The sequence below is a fragment of the Natator depressus genome, chromosome 11, assembly GCF_965152275.1.
Source record: "Natator depressus isolate rNatDep1 chromosome 11, rNatDep2.hap1, whole genome shotgun sequence".
Classification (NCBI taxonomy): Eukaryota; Metazoa; Chordata; order Testudines; family Cheloniidae; genus Natator; species Natator depressus.
The window spans coordinates 30,973,501-30,993,145 of record NC_134244.1 but is presented as its reverse complement, the minus strand read 5'-3'; the positions used below and the strand labels follow the sequence as shown (position 1 = coordinate 30,993,145).

At 40.7% G+C, this 19,645-nt stretch overlaps 1 protein-coding gene across 1 annotated transcript; it reads left to right on the top strand.

Annotated features, from left to right (window-relative positions):
* The first annotated feature begins 6,549 nt into the window (after nt 1-6,549).
* Nucleotides 6,550-18,254, top strand: ERMN (ermin). Its single transcript, XM_074967371.1, has 3 exons — nt 6,550-7,174; nt 7,564-7,656; nt 16,341-18,254. The coding sequence occupies exons 1-3, from the start codon at nt 6,928-6,930 to the stop codon at nt 16,832-16,834; spliced, it is 834 nt and encodes a 277-aa protein (XP_074823472.1). The 5' UTR covers nt 6,550-6,927; the 3' UTR covers nt 16,835-18,254.
* Nucleotides 18,255-19,645: the final 1,391 nt, after the last annotated feature.

The following is a 19,645-nucleotide window of genomic DNA, read 5'->3' as shown; positions in this document are numbered from 1 at the left end:
ATGGCCCACCTTGATTATCACTACAAAAGGTTCCTTCCCTTTCCCTCCCCCCGGCCCCGCTCTCCTGCTGGTAATAGCTCACCTTACCTGATCACTCTCCTTACAGTGTGTATGGTAACACCATTGTTTTATATTCTCTGTGTATATAAAATCTCCCCACTGTATTTTCCACTACATGCATCTGATGAAGTGAGCTGTAGCTCATGAAAACTTATGCTCAAATAAATTTGTTAGTCTCTAAGGTGCCACAAGACCTCCTTTTCTCTTTTCAATGGTTCACAAAGAACGACAGTGCAATGCTGAATAGATTTAAGAGGTGCTGCAATAAATGCTTTAGCTGGGAAGGTTAAAATATGATCTTGTCATTGCTTTGTCTGGGAGGACATGAAAGAGGAAGTTGAAGAATTTGTTCTTTGAATGAGAACAGTGTCTTCCTGACACAAATCCAGGATAATAGTGTGGGATAGTATCCTTTTGCTATTAGTCAGAAGGGTGGCAAGTAGCGATGGATGAACTTTCAAATGGTTTTGGAAATTTAGCTAGACAAGCCCCACCAAACTTTGGGTTCTTTCTTTCTTTCTTTCTTTCTTTCTTTCTTTCTTTCTTTCTTTCTTTCTTTCTTTCTTTCTTTCTTTCAACTTGTTTTATAATTAAGGAAATGCATACACTGTATGAATTGTCCATAGTGAACACTCAGATACTCACTTTTTCATTGAACACATAGCAAGGATACAGTTATAAAGCGACTCTGTGATGATGTAGTATTGCATACTGTAAACGTGGCTCTGGACCAAAGACAGAATTATTAATTTCCTCCTGGGTTTTGTATGGCACTTATCACTGTAGAATGTGAGTGCTTCACAAACATCAAAGCATATATCTTCGTCACAACTCTGTGCAGTAAAATGGTGATATTATCCTTATTTTAGAGATGAGGAACAGAGAGATTAAGGAGAAAATTGCCATAAGTAATCCATAATCTTTGGTGCCCAACTGAAGACACCTAAGGCCTAATTTTTCAAAGTACCATGCATTTTTATAGGCACTTTATGTTTAAAGTACACACCTTTGACTTCATTTGCAGTAGTAGTCATTCCTCAGCACTTCTGAAAATCGGGCCCCAAGTGTCTCAAGTTGGGCACTGCTATTTCTTTGCTCTCGATGCATCATTAAGAATATGAAGAAAGTAAAGTTGCATTCCAAATAACCATGCTTACTAACTATATCCAACATTCAAGGCCTAGCTATGGTCACGGTATCCTCTGTTAGGATCTGATGGCTTCTGCAGTGAAAGACAGGGAGGCCCACTAGAGGGCTCCCAAACTATTTGCAGGGATATTATCCAATTCCTATACACTACAGGCACCCAGAGAATGAGGAACACAGTTGTTGGCCACTTGTGAAAATTTTGGTGTAAGGTAATTTCCAAGCATCACATAGGAACTCTGTGGTAGAGGCAGGGACAGAATCCAATTCTCCAGAGTGGCATTCAAATGTCTTAACCACAAGATCATCCTTTCTCTGTCTCATTCCCTGCACACCTTCCAATTTCTGCAACAAACGAGGCAGGGGTCCTACAGACGCCACCCTATTTCACTACACAACCCTGCGTCATTTCGTGAGCTCCACCCATGAGGCAGTGTGCACTGATTGAGGCAGGCGTCCAGAGGAAACAACAATATGTGATCATGTAATTAAACACTGTATGCATGCATGCAAGGGGGCCAAATTAAGGTTGCATGGACAACTTTAATTCTAGCACTTCCTAAGTTTTGAGTGCTCAACTTTGCAACTTAACGTTCTTTTAAAGTAGTTGTAAAATATAATTCCCTATTTTATAAAAAAGCTAACTGAACAAAACAGAAAGTAGAGGGGAAGAAACACACATTTTTCCAGTGAGGTTCACAGTTATTTTCTGACAGCAGAAGAATGTTGAGATTCAGGACTCCTGGGTTCAATTCCAAGTTATGGAGAGAAGTTATGGAGAACTTCCTGTTCATATTTTCCCTCTCACCCATCGCCTGTCTCTGTTCTGCCATTGGCTCCTATTTCCCCTCCACAACTCCTGTTCCTTTCCCACTGTGCCTCTGTCACCCCCCTGCCTATCCTTGGCTCCCTTACCTCCAACCTCTCTACATTTGAGTCAGGCTGCCAGGGTTCCAGCACTCAATGCACTGAGGAGACGATTTCTGTGCTTTCAGTTCTGGTGTCCAGTGACACAGCAGCCTCTGGCATCCACGAGAGGCAATTGCAGGGGAGATCTTGCTAGGCCCCTAAATGTCTTAAGTGGTGCAGGCTCATTCGTTCTATGGGGATGTGCATATACACATGGTTGGCACATGGGAGATGTATGGCGAGGAGGTATGCTCAATGCGGGTGGAATTTTTGGAGAATTGAACTGCCAGCTTCTAATAAATCTTTTCTGAGCATGGGAAAACTGTTAATTTTTTTTTTAGAGACTTATAATTTGGTTAAATTTGGGACAGAAAAAGACACATGCCAGACAATAGGGCGATTCCCATGTCAAATTTCACATCCCTGTTCCAAATCATGGAGTTGCTAAAGTGTCTCAATGAAATGGTTGTAAGCTTTGTTTAACATGGGCAAAACAATATATTTTTCCCAAACTTCATTCTTGGAAAAGGCTGACCTATTTTTGTTGAAACTTACAAAATCAGCCTGGGGCAGACAGCCAGAGTGGGAAAATTTCAGCCCAAACAGCTAAAGTTTGCAAAGATCTGAGCAAGTGAAAAATGGCTGTAAAATGGCAAGTGTTAGGCAACCTTAACTACAGAAGTCACTACCAGCACTGCTGAAAATAATAGTAATAAAAATAATTAATAATAAAAATGTACAGGAAATACTAAGCCACGAGGTTGGATTTCAGTAAGGATAGGAGTTTTGCAGTCAGTTAGAGAAGGAGTAAAAGGGCTTCCTAGAACTTTTAGAAACCTAGAAAAAGGTTTTTGTTTTTGGTTGAAAACTGGGACAAAAGTTTGGGTCAATTCTTGTTGAATCAGATCTGGGTGCTCATTCCTAATATCAAGCCTGTTGCTCTAATAAAAAATGTAGGATACTACAAAGATGCCAGTCGTGTTTCTAATGAAATGGCACACTGTGCTGCTAGGCTGGCCATTATTTCTATCAGACACAAACCTGTAATCCTCTGACCAGTTGTGGCTATTATAGATACCCTGGCGCCCTTGGCAACGGAAGTGATGCTAAATACCATGGTGACTGGCATCCTAGAGATAGATTAGATTAGTGGTTTTTAACCTTTTCCATACCAGGACCTCCCTCCCCAATACTCCCTCCCATTTAGCAATATGGGAAAGGTGATTGTAAACTTCTAACTCCTGTTTGTGACCCCAGGGTGAATACCCATGTTATAACACAGCTCTGGTTAGAAGCATTTGGAGCAAGCCAATACTGGTCAAGCAAGCATTCTGCCGGGGGGGCAGGGGAGAGCCACAGTGAGCCAGGAAAACTCTTCCCTCTTCTCTGAGCTCAAGCACATGATTCAAAACTTTGCCATGTGGAAGCCACTGAACTTTGGTGTGGAAAAGGAGGTGATGATGTCAAGTCCCCATTTCTTCAAATAAAATAGGGAAGAGGTTATGCACTGAGCTTCCCTTTTATAAAGCTTGCAACTTTTACAGCCCCATCAAATATTTTTCTCACTTCCACCAGGATCCTCTTTGCTGCCAACTATTCCCAGCAAATTGAACAAGGTGCCCGGTTGTCTTGAGGTGCAAAAGGCTGGATTCTAGTGACAAGGCCACTGTGTTTCCTATCATAGCTCAGGCATCATCCATACCAATACAGTGATACCAGTGTGACCCAGCTGCAAGAAATGATAGCTGTAGAGCTTTGAAGATATATTTTTTTTCTTGTAGCATGTCCTGTAAGAGAACAGAGAAAGAGGAAGGCCACCTCTATAGTTCCTTTCCAATCATAGTGAACAAATGTTAAAAGGTGGGCAGAAGAAGACATGCCTGTAGTTTCATCCATTAGTACAGAGAAGTACTGCTCTCCTGACAGCATACTTTGAAAACCAAGACATTGGAGATGCTCAGGTAAGCTCCATTTCTGCCTCCAGTTCAGTGGAGTTGCCCCATTAAGAGAAGCACTGGGAACAAGACTGACTGCCAGATAAGAACATGTCACACTTCATTGCCATAAATTAGAGCACTGGTTTAAGGAGGCCATTTGAACAAACATGAATGTTCTTTTTAATTCCAGGGGTACAGCAGCACAGCAGAGTATGATTTTAAAATGACCTATTGCACTCTCAACCCATTTTCAAAGTATCCAATTTCTTTCCTTGCAGCTACCTATGCCCACATAGGCTCAATCCACATTCAAGATTTTATACTGTAGCCATCTCTCATGAAAAGTTAAAACAATTACAAATCATTTACACCAAACTCATTTTTATGATACCACCTGATCTACTGGGATTTCACTGAGCCTCTCCTGCTCCACCAGCCTTGATTCCCTCTTCCTGTTTTGCTGAATTAGGCTCTCTGGCCTCCTGCAGCGCACACACACACAGGAAGGGCCACATCCAGCTGCAGACACAGACTGAAGTCAGCTCTGTGTGAGAGGACTCACCCAGCACTCACGTGCACACCCCTTTTGGGAGATAAACCCAAGATACTACTGTCTTGCACTGTAGAGAAAGATCTGCATAGCGCAAGCTCATAAAAATTCAGCCTCTCCCTCAATGTGGAGAGAGGTGCAGAGCTCCTTGCCCCCTCCCCCCTACAGATATGAATTGCACAAACTGGGTTATGTTATAAACAAGAAATACGTTTATTAACTACAAAAAGTAAATTTCAAGTGATTATAAGGGATAGCAAATAGATCAAAGCAGATTACTTTAGTAAATAAACAAAAACCGCAAACTGAGCTTAACACACTACATAGGTAAGATATAAATTAGCAAATTCTCACCATGAGTGATAAACAGGCTGACAAATTCTTAAGACACAAGTTGCCTTGGCTTTCCCAGGTTTCCATACACAGGCTAAAAATCCTTCTAGCCTGGGACCATCACTTCCCACAATTCAGTCTTTGTTCCTCAGGTGTTTCCAGGTGTGTTGTTGTAGGGAGAGTGAGGTACCCTCCATCATGTCATTTCCTCCCTTTTTTATCTTCTCCCTGCTTGCTGGAAAGCTCTTTTGCTGTGACCTGGGTCAAACAGTTCCTATTGTGTAGAGCTATCTCTGAGAGATTTCTATTGTACACAGTTCCTGGGGTAATCCTTGTGCTTGTGTGCATTTCCTCAGTAAGCCCTTAACATTGTTTGGCCTTTTTACTGTCATACCTGAAATGCTGCTTGTGGTTGTTTTCAACCTCAGGACAGGTTTCAGCAACACATACATAGCCAAACTTCATAACTTCACATACGATGATAGCACATACAATCCAGTGAGCTATTACTGTCTAGCAGAGCAAAACATTTAGAATGACACCTCACAAGGCATACTTTGTATAAGTCATATCCTAATTACATGACAGTGGTGAATATTGGGGTGTCAAGGTGTAACAGTACTGCTATGAAAAGACATTTAAAGTAGAAGATTTCATTCTTACGTAAACTTGGCTTCAGATGCTAGGTTTGTGGAAGAGACTGTGAGGACAAGTTCAGCTATGGGCAAAAATGCCTCTGTCACCCAGGACTGGCCAATTGCTTCCCAGTGAACTACAACAATGAGTTCACTCATTCTTTGTGAGTACTGTACCTTAGAAAAAGTTTCTCAAACTCAGTTAGCTTGTAGGTCACGTTGATAATCAGTGATGTACATATTAGTCTCATGCCACTGCCCCTATTATGTTCCTTTAACATAAGGAATATTATTGTTGCTGGGACTAAAACTTGGATTGGTAAAATGGGGAAATGTTGATATGTTATACTACGAGCCACACTGTTTGTGGAGACTTTATCTTCGTTCTACTGGACATTTTTCCACTGCACATGGTAGCACTTAGAAATATCCTGTCATCTGGAGCTCTCCGCCTCATCGACTCACCTTCTCATTTCAAATCTCATCTCAAAATGTTTCTGTCCCTCTTGCCTGTCCTGCTGCTGTTGTTTTTCATTTTAATTCTCTGGTCTTATTTGGAAGTGCAAAATCTTGAAAGATGCTGAGTGCTTGAAGCTTCCACTGAATTAAATGCCCAGACCTCTCATGGTTTAGCCCTATCTCTGTAAAGCATTTTTGGACACAGTTGGCCTGAGTGATGCTGTACTAAAGAAAGTGGCATTATACTGTATTGTATGCAAAATATGTGCACTTTTTAAACAAGCTAGTTTATTTCTTACCAAATAGAAAATGAAGCCATTGTCTGACCAACAGCATTTCAAGGTTTACCGGAACATAAACCTGGTTGGGAATGTTAAGCTGGTTACACATAACTAATATGAATAAAGGTGGTCACTCACTATGGCTTAAAGATTTAGAACAATTGTTGCTCCTGTTACAAGGCGAACGCACAAAGAGCCATTGTGATAAGAGTACAAAATCTCTGTTTATTACCATGGGGCTGACATGCTGAAAGACCCGCTCTGCATGCCAGCACAAAAGCTTTGTTGCTTCAGATTGTTTGTTTATGTAAATTAAAATGGTGCATTTAATTATGCAACTGGAAGACTCTAAGCAACAAGCAAGGTGCTGATTGGATAGTTTTGTAGAAGGGGACTGCTGGCAAATCCTAGACAAATCCTGACATTGTTACTCTGTTTTCTGCTTTGCTATAACGCCTTCAGAAGAAGAGAAACTTGTTGACTATTCAAGCGGGGGAGGGAGAACAGTGAGAAAGGTAATAAGGTGTATAGCTTATTTTTTCTACAGTGGTTGTAGAATACTGGTACTTCAGTGGAAGTGTACGACCCAAAGGAATTAATTGGACTCTACAGTAATCATGACAGAAGAAGTCCCAATTACATCTAGCATACTTGAGTACAATGGGAATGTACCACCTGAAAAAACTCAGCTGCAGGTCATTGATATTATTGATGAAATAGCAAAATCTGTTGGGACAGTTCCATGTGAAAATGCAGAAACCAGTCCTGAAGCTCCACTTAAAAAGGAAAATCAAGAGGATAACAAGAATTCAGTAGAGGACAACACAATATGTGGTGCTCTCGATGGGGAGAAGCAATGCGAAGGTAAAGTACAATACTGCTTCTTTTCAATTTGTTTGGGAAGAAAACCCAATCCTTTATTTTACATACAGCATAATGAATAATGGAATGTAATTTACATGTTATCAGAAACTCCACACACATGAATAGACATAAACCATGATAAGAGGTGATTCACAATCAGATATAAATTTGAACTAACAAGGAATGGAAACAACGAGAAAGAGAAATTATTAGCTGTCTACAGTATTGCTACAAGCATGGCAGGATGAAGTAAGAGCTCAAGAGATAAGCAGTTTTTAGTTCCCACTTATCATATACAGGTGACAGTATGTAACTATGAAAACTAGTCATCATCATTATTACTTACTCCCGTCATTAGTCACTTTCTCACTGTTTTGTGTCTTCTAAAGAAAAACAAGAGGAAAACAATGCAACTCTAGAGGAGGGATCAGCTGACATCCCTTCCGAGAACACTCGACCTGATGAAGAGAAATCAAGAGAAGGTAATGAGAAATGCTGTCTGATGTGTGGTATTTTGCTGACCATATGAACATAGGGATGGCTTTTGAAGAGAACAGTTGCATGGGTATTTATTTTTCCAAATAACAAGCTAGGAAACTTATCCGAATCCTAATTCTGCAATGGGAAGTAAGTCACACATTATTTATAGCACTGCTGAACCTTAGAAAACATCACTGGTACTGCAAGGTACAACGTGCCTGGATTAGCGTATCTGATTATTAATGTTTAGAGAAGGGATTGCTATAGTTACCTTTCTTTTTCATTTATAAGCCCATCTAACTGTAATATCATTCATGTAGTATCTCCAGCTCTTTCCATACCAGCTTGCATGTGAATAGTAACCACCTCCTCAAATGCAGTATAGATCTATTTAGAAAAATATAGAAATATAACTCTGAAATATTTTTCACAGTTTTATCAATGTTAAAGTCATGTGAGAGAATTACTATATGGAACTTTCAGGGATAGGTGCAGAAAAGCTGTATGTACCAAATATGGTGGCCTCAGAATCTGAGGATAATTACACTGGCTTTGATTAAGGAAAGGAACAATATATAAACATTTATCAGTGTCTACATTATATTTCATAGAAGCTCCATAGGTTTTGAGAAAGGAAATCATGACGGAAGCTTTTCCTTCTTAAGGTGACATCTATATTCCAACTGTGTTGCCTTACAAGCATACAATAAAACCTAGTAAGTAATCTTTCACGGACTCCCCTCTCCCCAGCGCCTACCCACAAGCACTTTATCTCTAAATTGCAGGCAGCTTTTTAGTGCCTAACCAATTTAGCCTAATTAATACTTAGGACCCCACAGGCAAAATGTTGAATAGATCATTTGTTGCAACATCAAAGCGTCATTTAAAATAGAGATGTGCCAAATAGGACAAATAGGAGATACCCATCTAAATGTAGTCTGCCACCTTTGAATGGGAAAATCAAGTATAGAATATGTCTTAAGGGAATATACAAACTACCTGTGATTAATCCAGCTGGCGACTGGATGTCACTGTTGCGCTGTAAAAATACAGCGTAGGAAGAGGGTGAGATAGTTGGAAAACTGGTCTAATGGGCCTGTTTTGCCTCCCTCACTATATAGTTTATTCCCAAGGCTTATTAGAATCCTGGTTCCTGATAAGGGCCTGATCCTTCTCCCATTGACCTCATTGGCAAAACACCAATAGATTTTAATAAGAACAGGATTGGGCCCCATATGAGCCACTGGTAGAATACCTACCCCGGTTGCATTGGCTCTTTTAACAGCTCTTTCTCAAGACAAGGATACTTTCACCACACTGTTAAATTCCTCTTCTTCCCCCATCCACCCATAACAATCCTCTTACCTCATTTCAGTTTCCAGTGTCCTTCTCAGTCATTCCCCCAAGATCCCTAGCTATTTTCCTGGCAGTCATGGAGACCTCCTTTAGGTCTTTCTTCATTCTTCTGGTCGGTCAGTATTCTCTACTTCCATGATCTCTGCACAGCAGGAAATCCAACTCTGATTATTTTTATAATGGAAAGTTTATTTTCCTGTTTGTTTTATTACTTTAGAAATATCAGATTTTGACTTCCTCCTTTTTTGGCTAGAGGGACAATTTTGAGTAAGATCTCTGGAGGACCTGGATGGTGGTGGTATTAATTATTTTTTGTATTACAGTAGTACCTAAAGGTCCCAGCTGTGATAAGGCTTCCCTTAAGCTAGATACTGTATAAATGCATGGTGAGTGACAGCCTGCCCTGAAGAGTCTGCAGTCTAGGTAGACAAGACAGACAAAGGGTGGGAAGAGAAAAAGAGGTACAGAAATGTGAAGTGACTTGCACAAATTCACACATCAGGTCAGCAATGGAGCTGGAAATCAAAAGTAGAATCGAAAGTAGATCTCCTAACTTCCAGTCCAGTTACACTGCCTCCAGTGAGGGTTACCTTCCATGAGGCTGAAACTGAGTTGCAGTTCTCCCATCTCAAGTGAGGGGGCAGGGACATTGAGGTGGAAGGGAACGTGCAAGCTTCAACAACCCATTCCTAATTAGCTGTGAGACCATCTGCTGAGGTGTTAGCTTCCTTTGATATCACCAGTCTAGGTCCTCCAAAAATCTTGCCAAAGTCTCTGGCAAAACAAGGGAAGTGGGGGAGGAAGGGCTTTAATAGTATGAGATCATGAGGTGAGGCCATCTTTCAACACTAAATGGCACAAACACAATGATGATATTCACTTTGCCGTTCCCCTTTATTTCAGATTCTCAGTGGGTACATCTACTACCATCCCACTGAAAGACCTAATGGCAAAGACAGTGCATGAATGATACATTTTCCAGTAGCTCCCAACTCTTTGTCAACACAATTCACCTTTAAAGGGCAATGACGATGGGCAAATCATCAGTCCCCATAACTCCTTTCTGAGCTGATTGTCCCCCTTCACTATGCTGGGGGGGAGGGGTATTCAACACAGAAATAACTTTAAACTAGCCTCTGTTTTATTCTACCTTCCCTCCTCTGAAATTCTTTCAGAAATTCCTGGTTCACTGGTGATATCTCAGAATGTATCATTCTGTGACCTCACTATACTACGGCTTGCACAAATTTTAATGAGATTCCTGGTATTTATGATGCCAGATACTGTTACATCTTTTCCGAACCATAAAGAGGAAGAACAGTGGGTACTATTAAAATATCAGCATTTGGTAATAGACACCACACAGTTACCACATAGCTTCTTATTCTAATTATAAAGGGAAAGTGTGATACTGTATCTCAGATACCACCCTGTGGTAATTGGTAGCAAATGCCCACTTTTTAATTGTGGCCATTGGAGCAAGAAGATTTCAGAGAGGGGGAAAAAAGGCAGTGTTAATTAAAACTTATTTCTTTGCTGAATGCTCTTCAAAGCCAGGTTATTGAGGCTTTCAGCACACAAAAACCAGTGCTTAATTGAGATTTAGTTTTAGCTTTATGTCTCACATTTAATGAATGAATGAAGGGTAGGCTGAATCTTAAGTGAACAGCCCACTGAAACTTGGGACTCATTTTCCTTTCTCTTGAAAATCTTTTATTTCTCCCTTATAGGTGTAAGGATCACAGATTTTAGTAATATCTGTTTTGCATGGGAAAAATAACAAAAACATAAAAATACCATATATTTGGAGCTGAATAAGATGACTTTAAATATCAGGCAAATGTCCCAAAGATGAAATCTATTAGACTGAGGACTATTTTTCTACAGACAGTTCCATTACCTTAGTTCTAGGGACTACTCCTTCTCTGGCAGAATTATATGGTCTAGATGACCTAATATGTCTCCACCTTCTGATTTCTGCTGATTCTTTGAGAGAAAATGCCTCATATTTCAGGGCATACACTGATTTAGAGTGGAGATTAGCGTGGGGCTTCCCCAAATGGCAAAGTATAAAAATCGTGTTTCTTGAAGATTTTATTCCCTTGAAACAAGTGTAGGCAATGTTACAATTGCTGTTAGAAACCAGAGTAGATGAACCAATTGTCTGCACTAAACCAGTGAACATATGACAACTCATCATTTCCTAAGGAGAAATTAGCAAATTGTATATTCACTTATATTAATCCAATTAATTTAAAATTCATTTTAATTCCAAAAGCTATTCCCGGAACTCCCACTTTTCTTGTCTTTTTAGTCTTTTTTTTTCTTCTGTTTTTTAAATTTCTTTTTTTAAGCAAATTACATTTGGAAAAATGCCTGTCTGCTCTCATTGATACCATGAAGAAAACATTGTCTAAGTTGTTTTTAGAACATTATCCTGGAAGGGTCTTACTCTTATGAATGGATGAAGGCTAAAGTGCTGATAACCAGTAGTAGAGTATGTGTTAATGGGGCCAGAGCTACCAAAATTTCCTAGAACCTTAGGATGGACTCCTGCTTGATTCCATACTTCTGGGGTCTCACTGTGCTTTCCTATAGCCTCTCACAGGGTAAGAGAAAGCCTACTTGCTGCAAAGTGCTGCTAAGTCTTTGTGCTGATTAGTGTGCAGCTTGCTGTGCTTGCCCTTAGATGAGGGAATGAAATAAAAACCAGTTGATGCAGCCCAGGGATCTGCAATGTGAGCCGACGCCTGAAGATGTAGGATGCTGTCTCCTCCAGATGGCAAAGCCCCCTTTCAAATTGGGGACCCACAGCTGGCCACAAGGGAAACAGTGTTCACTCCTTTTAAGCTGCATTGTCTGACAGAATCAAGGATTAGAATGCAATGCTGTCTGGTCTGTCAGTAACACGTCCATAACTGAAGAGATAACATATCGTGCATCTACTGAACAATGGTTTGTTATGACTCATGGAATAAAATCTTTGCTGTGCCTCCTTGAGAATGGCAAGAATGATCAAGAACATAACTTTCTGATTCTTTATTGGCTGAAGGTCCCATACCAAAGATTTAAAAGGTATAAACCCTGAGGTGACTCTAACTCATGACTGTGTCATTGTAGACCAACCCACAGGATTAGAGAGTCATAACTCTTTCCCTAAAACTTTCTCCTCCCCCACTTCCCTAAACTGAGCAGAACAGGAATGCAGAGGAGAATCTGGCCCTTAGGGCTGGATTGTTATCTCTTACTCACATTGCCTAAAATCTTTCTCTTCAGTGAGTCTCATTTTTGGGGATACTCGCCATATAGTGTACTCAACACACGTAAGGATATCACAATATGGCCTGTATTGAGGGAGAAATGGTTTTAAAACAAAATCCTATAGGTTTGAATATACAGGACTGAGCATGTGCAGCAGAAAAGTCTGGTGAGCTGTTAGCTGTGCACTTATAAAAATACTGTGGTTTTAAAAAAACACTCACAGCAAAGTTGTTTGGTTACAAGCTCATTTGCTGAAGCAGGAAGAGATTGCAAACTCAATAGGCTTAATAATGTTTGAGCACGATGTTGTTGAGCTTGTAAGTACAGCCAGCCACTTTGTTGTGGGTGAGAGAATTTATAGCACATTTGTAACTCTTGATCCAGGAGTGGAGTGACACACTTTGCAGGAGAAGCTGGTAGAACCTTCTCTCAGTGGAGGCAAACAACTGTGCAAGGAAGTGATGTCACACTGGTTCCATGTTCAACTATCTTGGAAACCCTGTCTGGATTGCTGCATATAATGTCCAGTGGAACAGACTAAGGGGGTTGTTATCTGAACAATGGAGGATGGGAACACAGCAAGCAGGCGTTAGCTGTGTAGTGAAGCTGTTCCTCTTTGGCTAAATAATTTGGAGTGAGGGGACTAGACACTGAGTTTCCCACCTTCTAGGTGAGTGCCCTATGCACCAGGCTATCAAGTCATTCTCACCTGCGTTCTTTGGCCACCTACTCATAAAGTATTTAGCCAAACTGAGCTAGCCTCAACTGGGGAGACTGAGGCTGCCCCCATCAGAATATCCCATAGCCCAGTGACTGAGGAACTCATGTGAGAGGTGACAAATTCCTGTTCAAATCCTGTTCTCCTCATCAGGCAGAGGGGGGACTTGAATCAGAGTTCTTCCACAAGCCAAGTGAGTAACCTTACCTCTGGGCTAAAAGTTATGAGAGAGGTGGTCCTACTTCAGCCATTTTGTGTGGAGTTAGGCAGCGTCTGAGCATGCCTACTGGATCGGGACCTACAGATGAGCTAGGCGGTAGAGCACGTATCTTCCCTCAGTTTGTGAATCACACTGGAGCTTAGGCGTTCAGATGCCTAGACCTAGACAGCAGTGCACATGCCCAGAGACAGAAATTTAGGCACGTAGGGAATTTGTACAGTTGAAATGTAGGTGCTGAGTGAGTATAGGTGCTTACAGGGTTAGGTAGCAGCTGAGCTGGGTTTTTGTGAATACCAGTAGCCCCAAAATCTGGGATTTAGGAGTCTGAACTGACAGTTAGGCACCCAAGTCTTTTTGTGAATCTAGCCCCAAGAGTTTTGGTTAACTATGCTCAAGATAATTGAGGTTGACTTTGGTGCCATCTTAGCTGATGAAGCCTGTAGAGCTTGGCAGCTCAAGTCACAAACCAAATAGCTCTGGAATTATCTTTTCTGTAACAATAAACATGCAAAAAAGCAAAACAACTCCCCACCCCATACCTCCAGTCTAAACAATTCCAGCAATCCTCCCTCTGCCCCATACATGCTATGTTAATGCAATATTAATGGCACAAAATTGCCTCATAAGAGCATGGGCTGCATTAGTTCCTTGCACTGTTGGAAGAATATGGCAGGCCAGCATGCCCATCCTAGAGAGAGGGTAGAAAGGCTCCCTGTGCCTTTTCTCACCCAGCACCCCCATGCAGGAGCCTACCCACCATTTGACCCTAACATTGTGACCGTGTTGACATTAAAAGAGAAACTATGGCCCATGACACCCTTTTCAATTTCCTAACTTTTTGACATTTCCTGACTTTTGAGAGCTTGATTTCAGGACCTTTATATTGCATTAAAACTGATTATTTACATTAGCCATAACAAACCTTGGCAAATCATTCACTATATTTAGATTTGCTTTCACATCATGTCACAAGCCATCACTTTCCAACATCATGAAGGCGCACAAATTGATATTATTTATCACATCTATAACGCTATAGATGTGCATAGCACTTTGCAAAACAAGTAAGGTCGTGATCTGTGCCCTAAAGAATTTACAATTGAAGGGCCCAGTTCTGGCTGTGGTCCCATTCATGTCAATGAGTGATGCCTGGGAGCACTAATACCTCGTAATAAGAATTTGCAGAATCCCGCTCTAAACTGAGACTGGGAGGAGACAATAGGACAGGGAGGGGCTGGGGTTTGAAGTGATTGAAGACAATATGAACACAAGGTTACTTGGGAGAGTACTGCATGCAGTTGGGGGGTTTGAACCATGTGGTTTATTTATTTTAACTAGATAGTCGTATGCAGGTGTGTACATACAAACACCACTCCTTAAAGAAGGAAGTTGTTATGATTTGCATCACGGTACTGAGGCCGCAACCATTATCAGAGCCCCACGGTGCTAGGTGCTGGATAAACACATGATGAGAAAGACAGTGCCTGCACCCAAAAAGTTTCCAGTCTAAACAGACAAAGGATAGGAAGGGAAGCAGTGGCACAGCGACTCACCTAAGAGCACAGAGCAGGTCCAGGAATAGGTTCTAGGTCTCCCTGACTCCCAGGCCCGGGTGCTACCACACTACCTCTCCTTTTCAAGGACAAATGGTGGATGTGTGATAGATGGTGATTGTGTGATTCTTGCCAGCAAGTTAAAGAAGTATGGGCTGGATGAATGGACTATAAGGTGGATAGAAAGCTGGCTAGATTGTCGGGCTCAACGGGTAGTGATCAATGGCTCCATGTCTAGTTGGCAGCCGGTATCAAGTGGAGTGCCCCAAGGGTCAGTCCTCGGGCTGGTTTTGTTCAATATCTTCATAAATGATCTGGAGGATGGTGTGGATTGCACCCTCAGCAAGTTTGCAGATGACACTAAGCTGGGAGGAGAGGTAGATACGCTGGAGGGTAGGGATAGGATACAGAGGGACCTAGACAAATTGGAGGATTGGGCCAAAAGAAACCTGATGAGGTTCAACAAGGACAAGTGCAGAGTCCTGCACTTAGGACGGAAGAATCCAATGCACTGCTACAGACTAGGGACTGAATGGCTCGGCAGCAGTTCTGCAGAAAAGGACCTAGGGGTCACAGTGGACGAGAAGCTGGATATGAGTCAACAGTGTGCCCTTGTTGCCAAGAAGGCCAATGGCATTTTGGGATGTATAAGTAGGGGCATTGCCAGCAGATCGAGGGACGTGATCGTTCCCCTCTATTCGACGCTGATGAGGCCTCATCTGGAGTACTGTGTCCAGTTTTGGGCCCCACACTACAAGAAGGATGTGGAAAAATTGGAAAGAGTCCAGCGGAGGGCAACAAAAATGATTAGGGGACTGGAACACATGACTTATGAGGAGAAGCTGAGGGAACTGGGGATGTTTAGTCTACGAAGAGAAGAATGAGGGGGGATTTGATAGCTGCTTTCAACTACCTGAAAGGGGGTTCCAAAGAGGATGGCTCTAGACTGTTCTCAGTGGTAGCAGATGACAGAACAAGAAGTAATGGTCTCAAGTTGCAGTGGGGGAGATTTAGGTTGGATATAAGGAAAAACTTTTTCACTAGGAGGGTGGTGAAACACTGGAATGCGTTACCTAGGGAGGTGGTAGAATCTCCTTCCTTAGAAGTTTTTAAGGTCAGGCTTGACAAAGCCCTGGCTGGGATGATTTAATTGGGGATCGGTCCTGCTTTGAGCAGGGGGTTGGACTAGATGACCTCCTGAGGTCCCTTCCAACCCTGATATTCTATGATTCTATGGTATAGAGGACGACACTGGTAAAAACCACAAATTGGTACAAATAGTTATTCTAGGTACAAAATCCACCAATGGGCAGGTTGGTATAAACAAAGAAGGTGTGGTGGCATATCTGAGTGTTCATGGTGATAGAAAATCCAGCCTCAAGATGTAGTTAGCTCCTGACGCATAGTCCTGTTCTGGAAAATGGTTGCTCAGTTTATCCTGCACTTTCATGGAGGTGGGGATCTGCATATGTAAGCTATGGAAATCCAGACTAAAATTCAAATGCAACTTTAACATATTGCAGCATAAGAAATCCCCTGTCCCATACTTTATCTGAAACTAATTGGTTTTTGCTACAGGGCCCTGTGAGGAGATTATTCCTGTAAGCACCAAAGAATGTGAAATAACTAGACAGGAAGAAAGGAACACAGAGCAACCTCAGGAAGAAACAGCTACTCATGCTAATGAGGCCGAGGAGTTCCAGACAGCAGGAGCCCAGGAAGAAGCGAGGATGCTTGAATCCAAGGAGCAAAATAAAGCTGATACACAATTAGAAGAAAGAGAGAATGTGGAAGAGGAGGAGGAGGAGGAAGTGCAGTTGATAGAAAGCAAGAAAGAAAATGGTGGGGAGTCTCCTTTAAAGAACCAAGAAAGTAACAGGGAGGAATGCCCTCCTACCAGCCCCAGTTTTAACTTCCAGGCTGAGAAACCTGAGGAGCAGCCAGGCTCAGGGAAAAAAAATGATATCTCCAGACATAGTTATTCTAGATACAATACAATCTCCTATCGCAAGATCAGAAAAGGAAACACCAAACAAAGAATTGATGAATTTGAGTCCATGATGCATTTATAAACTGAGGTGGGGAATTTGCCTCAGCTGAGAGTTCATTTTGTTTTCCAAGATGTATCGCTTCATGTCATATCAAGTCATCATTTTTCCTTTTTGTATGTAATTTCATAATACACGGTGCAAATTTAACCTCTGTATTTCATTTTGAAATCATACAGAAGCATCCATAGGAGAGAAATAAAATCAACAGTTTGCTAAATATAATACAACCTGATTTAAAGTTTATCCATCCCTGTCTCCCCTATCCTTTTTTTGTAACAAGATTCAGGCACTAGAAATTTTTGAGCTAATTGGAAATTCTGTAGCTGCATGCAGCAGAAAATGATCCATGCCACTTGCCATTCTGGTAATTAGTTGGCAGCAGAACAGTTCCAGTAAAACTAGAGAGTGCAGTAACGATAATAAAAGAGAGAACTGTTTGCAACAGCAATGCTCTCTGTTTTGAAAACTGTTTATGTTGGTGTCTTATGGTGCACTAAAGCCGCCTTGTGCTATCACCAGTCTGTTTCCACTTTGTGCTGATGGAATAGAGGGCTAATTGCATAAGCATGTAAATATAGATTAACAGAAGATAAGCACATAATGTTTCATTTAACAAAGCAATAAATCCACAAAGTTTCCTCCTCTGACCCACACCCTTGTAGTGCTCCTTAATATAGATCTTTAATCTGGAATGCACTGGTGTAATTACAAACAGTTACATTCAGCATCTAATACCATTAGTATCATCTGAGGGCACCTCTTAATTTTTGGGTCTGAATGGCTGGCACCATATATAATTCATTTTGTAAATGTTGGCATTTGCTGTGAAAATGTTCATGTTTCAATTAAACTCATTCTTGGGTTGATATATTCTGAATCTTTAGGAAATAGAGAATACTATATTACTTCAGATCTGCACTAAATGGTTTCATTACCGTAATAGATATTTTTGTTTCAGTCCATATATTTTAGTTAATATGATTAAGTTAAATGTAAAATGAATACAAAAAAAGTTAACATAATGTTAAGCTACATGAGAATATCTCTAGTAACTAAAAGCAGCCCCTTTTTGGTAAGTATCTTTTCCCCTTTCCCAAAGCATCACTTTGTAATAAAATTCCTTCCTTAGTAGCCTGTATCAGCTGTAGTCAGAGTGTCACCAGCTACTGTGGGAGGAGATTTAATTGTTTTCAATTCAGAGTTTACATGAATATTATCTCTCTCTCTCTCTTTCAAAAAAAAAAAAAAAAAAGAGAAAAGAGAAAGCATGCTGGCTAAACATGATGTGAATGGTTAATTTATCCAATAGCAGTTGTGCCAACTAATATCCATACAGCCCGTATGTATCTTTTGTGAATCTTCCATCAGTTACTGGTAAATTAGGTAATTGCATAGATACTGTACCATACAAATTGGAGGTCAGCATTTTATACACACACACATATATATATATATATATATATATATATATATATATATATATGGCATATATCACGTGTTTGTGTCTCTCTGTCTACCTGATCAAAACCCACAACACTGAAAATCAGTACTCTTCAAATGCTGCCATTTTGATCCAAGTTTTTCTCACAACATTTCTTATCCGTTTTAAAAATACTCAATATTCTTAAAACGCAGCTTAAATCTCAGATCATAGTGAGATTTTCAAAACCAGGCACATTCGAAGCATCAGCTGTTTTAAGTTGCCTGAGCACATTTCACTATATATGTAAACTCTTGAATAACTACAGTATGCATGAGCTGACATTGTTCTAATGTTTTAAAGAAAAATTCACCTTGGGCTGAGACAAGCTTGGCAAATTTCATCTTAGAAGGAATTTGTTTGGGAAAGTGGTCAGCAACGGAACAAGAGTGAGGGAGGAGGTTAGAAAGGAAGCTGGAACTCAGTGTTAAAGACAGGGGAATCTACCATACCTGCTAGAATAATGGCTCTTTTAATAACTAGTTTTACATTTTCAGCAGCACCAAATATTGTTTTGAATTTTTCTCCTACATAAAAGATAATTATGTATTGGCTATATGTAACAACAACAACAAAAAAAGACAATTCTTCATTGTACAAACAAAACATAGTCCTCATTGTACTATTCAGCCTTGTTTATTTGCTCTTTGTTTTGTGAAAACCCAGTGGTTAGCTCTTATTAAGTTGTATTGCTGTTTTATTAAAAAAATAAAATGAACCAGACTCCATTCCTGGACATTCAAGTGAGAATTACTTTTTTTTTTTTTTTTTTTAAGTATTTCATTGCTGGGCCTGACTTTCAGTGGTGCTGAGCACCTGTAACTTTCATTGACTTCTGAAGTTGTGGTTGAAAAGCATTTCTGAACAATCAGATCCCATCAAGTTCACCATCTGAGAGTTAATTAACTGGCTTATGAAAGATGCTAGATAAACACCCCTGGAGAATGAAGCTGATTATCCACTGAACAGGTACAGCATGGACATAAGCAACGTGAGTTTCCCCACATTGCCCCACCAATGTGTCTCAGTCCTGTCCTGGAGGGACTGTCTCTACTGCTAGGAAGGTAATGCCATCTTCAGGTCCATTCAAACTAGAAACTGCTGTTGAAACAATCGTAAAGGTGACAATTAGAGCTAATTGTGCTGGTGATTTTATGACCTAGATACTTCTTGACCAGAAGCTGGAATGAGATCACCAATTCATTTAATGTGACCACCAAACAGCCATCAAAATAATCATTTTGGGTTGAGGATGAGTGTAGAGGGTGGAAAACACTGGCTGCATTGTGATTTTGATGATCAGTACTCTAATTGCTTGAGCCTTATTTGAAACCAATCACTTAAGGGCCAGC

Coding starts and splice junctions, on each gene's coding strand:
- ERMN (XM_074967371.1), top strand. CDS start 6,928: ATGACAGAAGAAGTCCCAATTACATCTAGCATACTTGAGTACAATGGG. Junction 7,175..7,563: donor TGGGGAGAAGCAATGCGAAG/GTAAAGTACAAT, acceptor TGTCTTCTAAAG/AAAAACAAGAGGAAAACAAT. Junction 7,657..16,340: donor TGAAGAGAAATCAAGAGAAG/GTAATGAGAAAT, acceptor TTTTTGCTACAG/GGCCCTGTGAGGAGATTATT.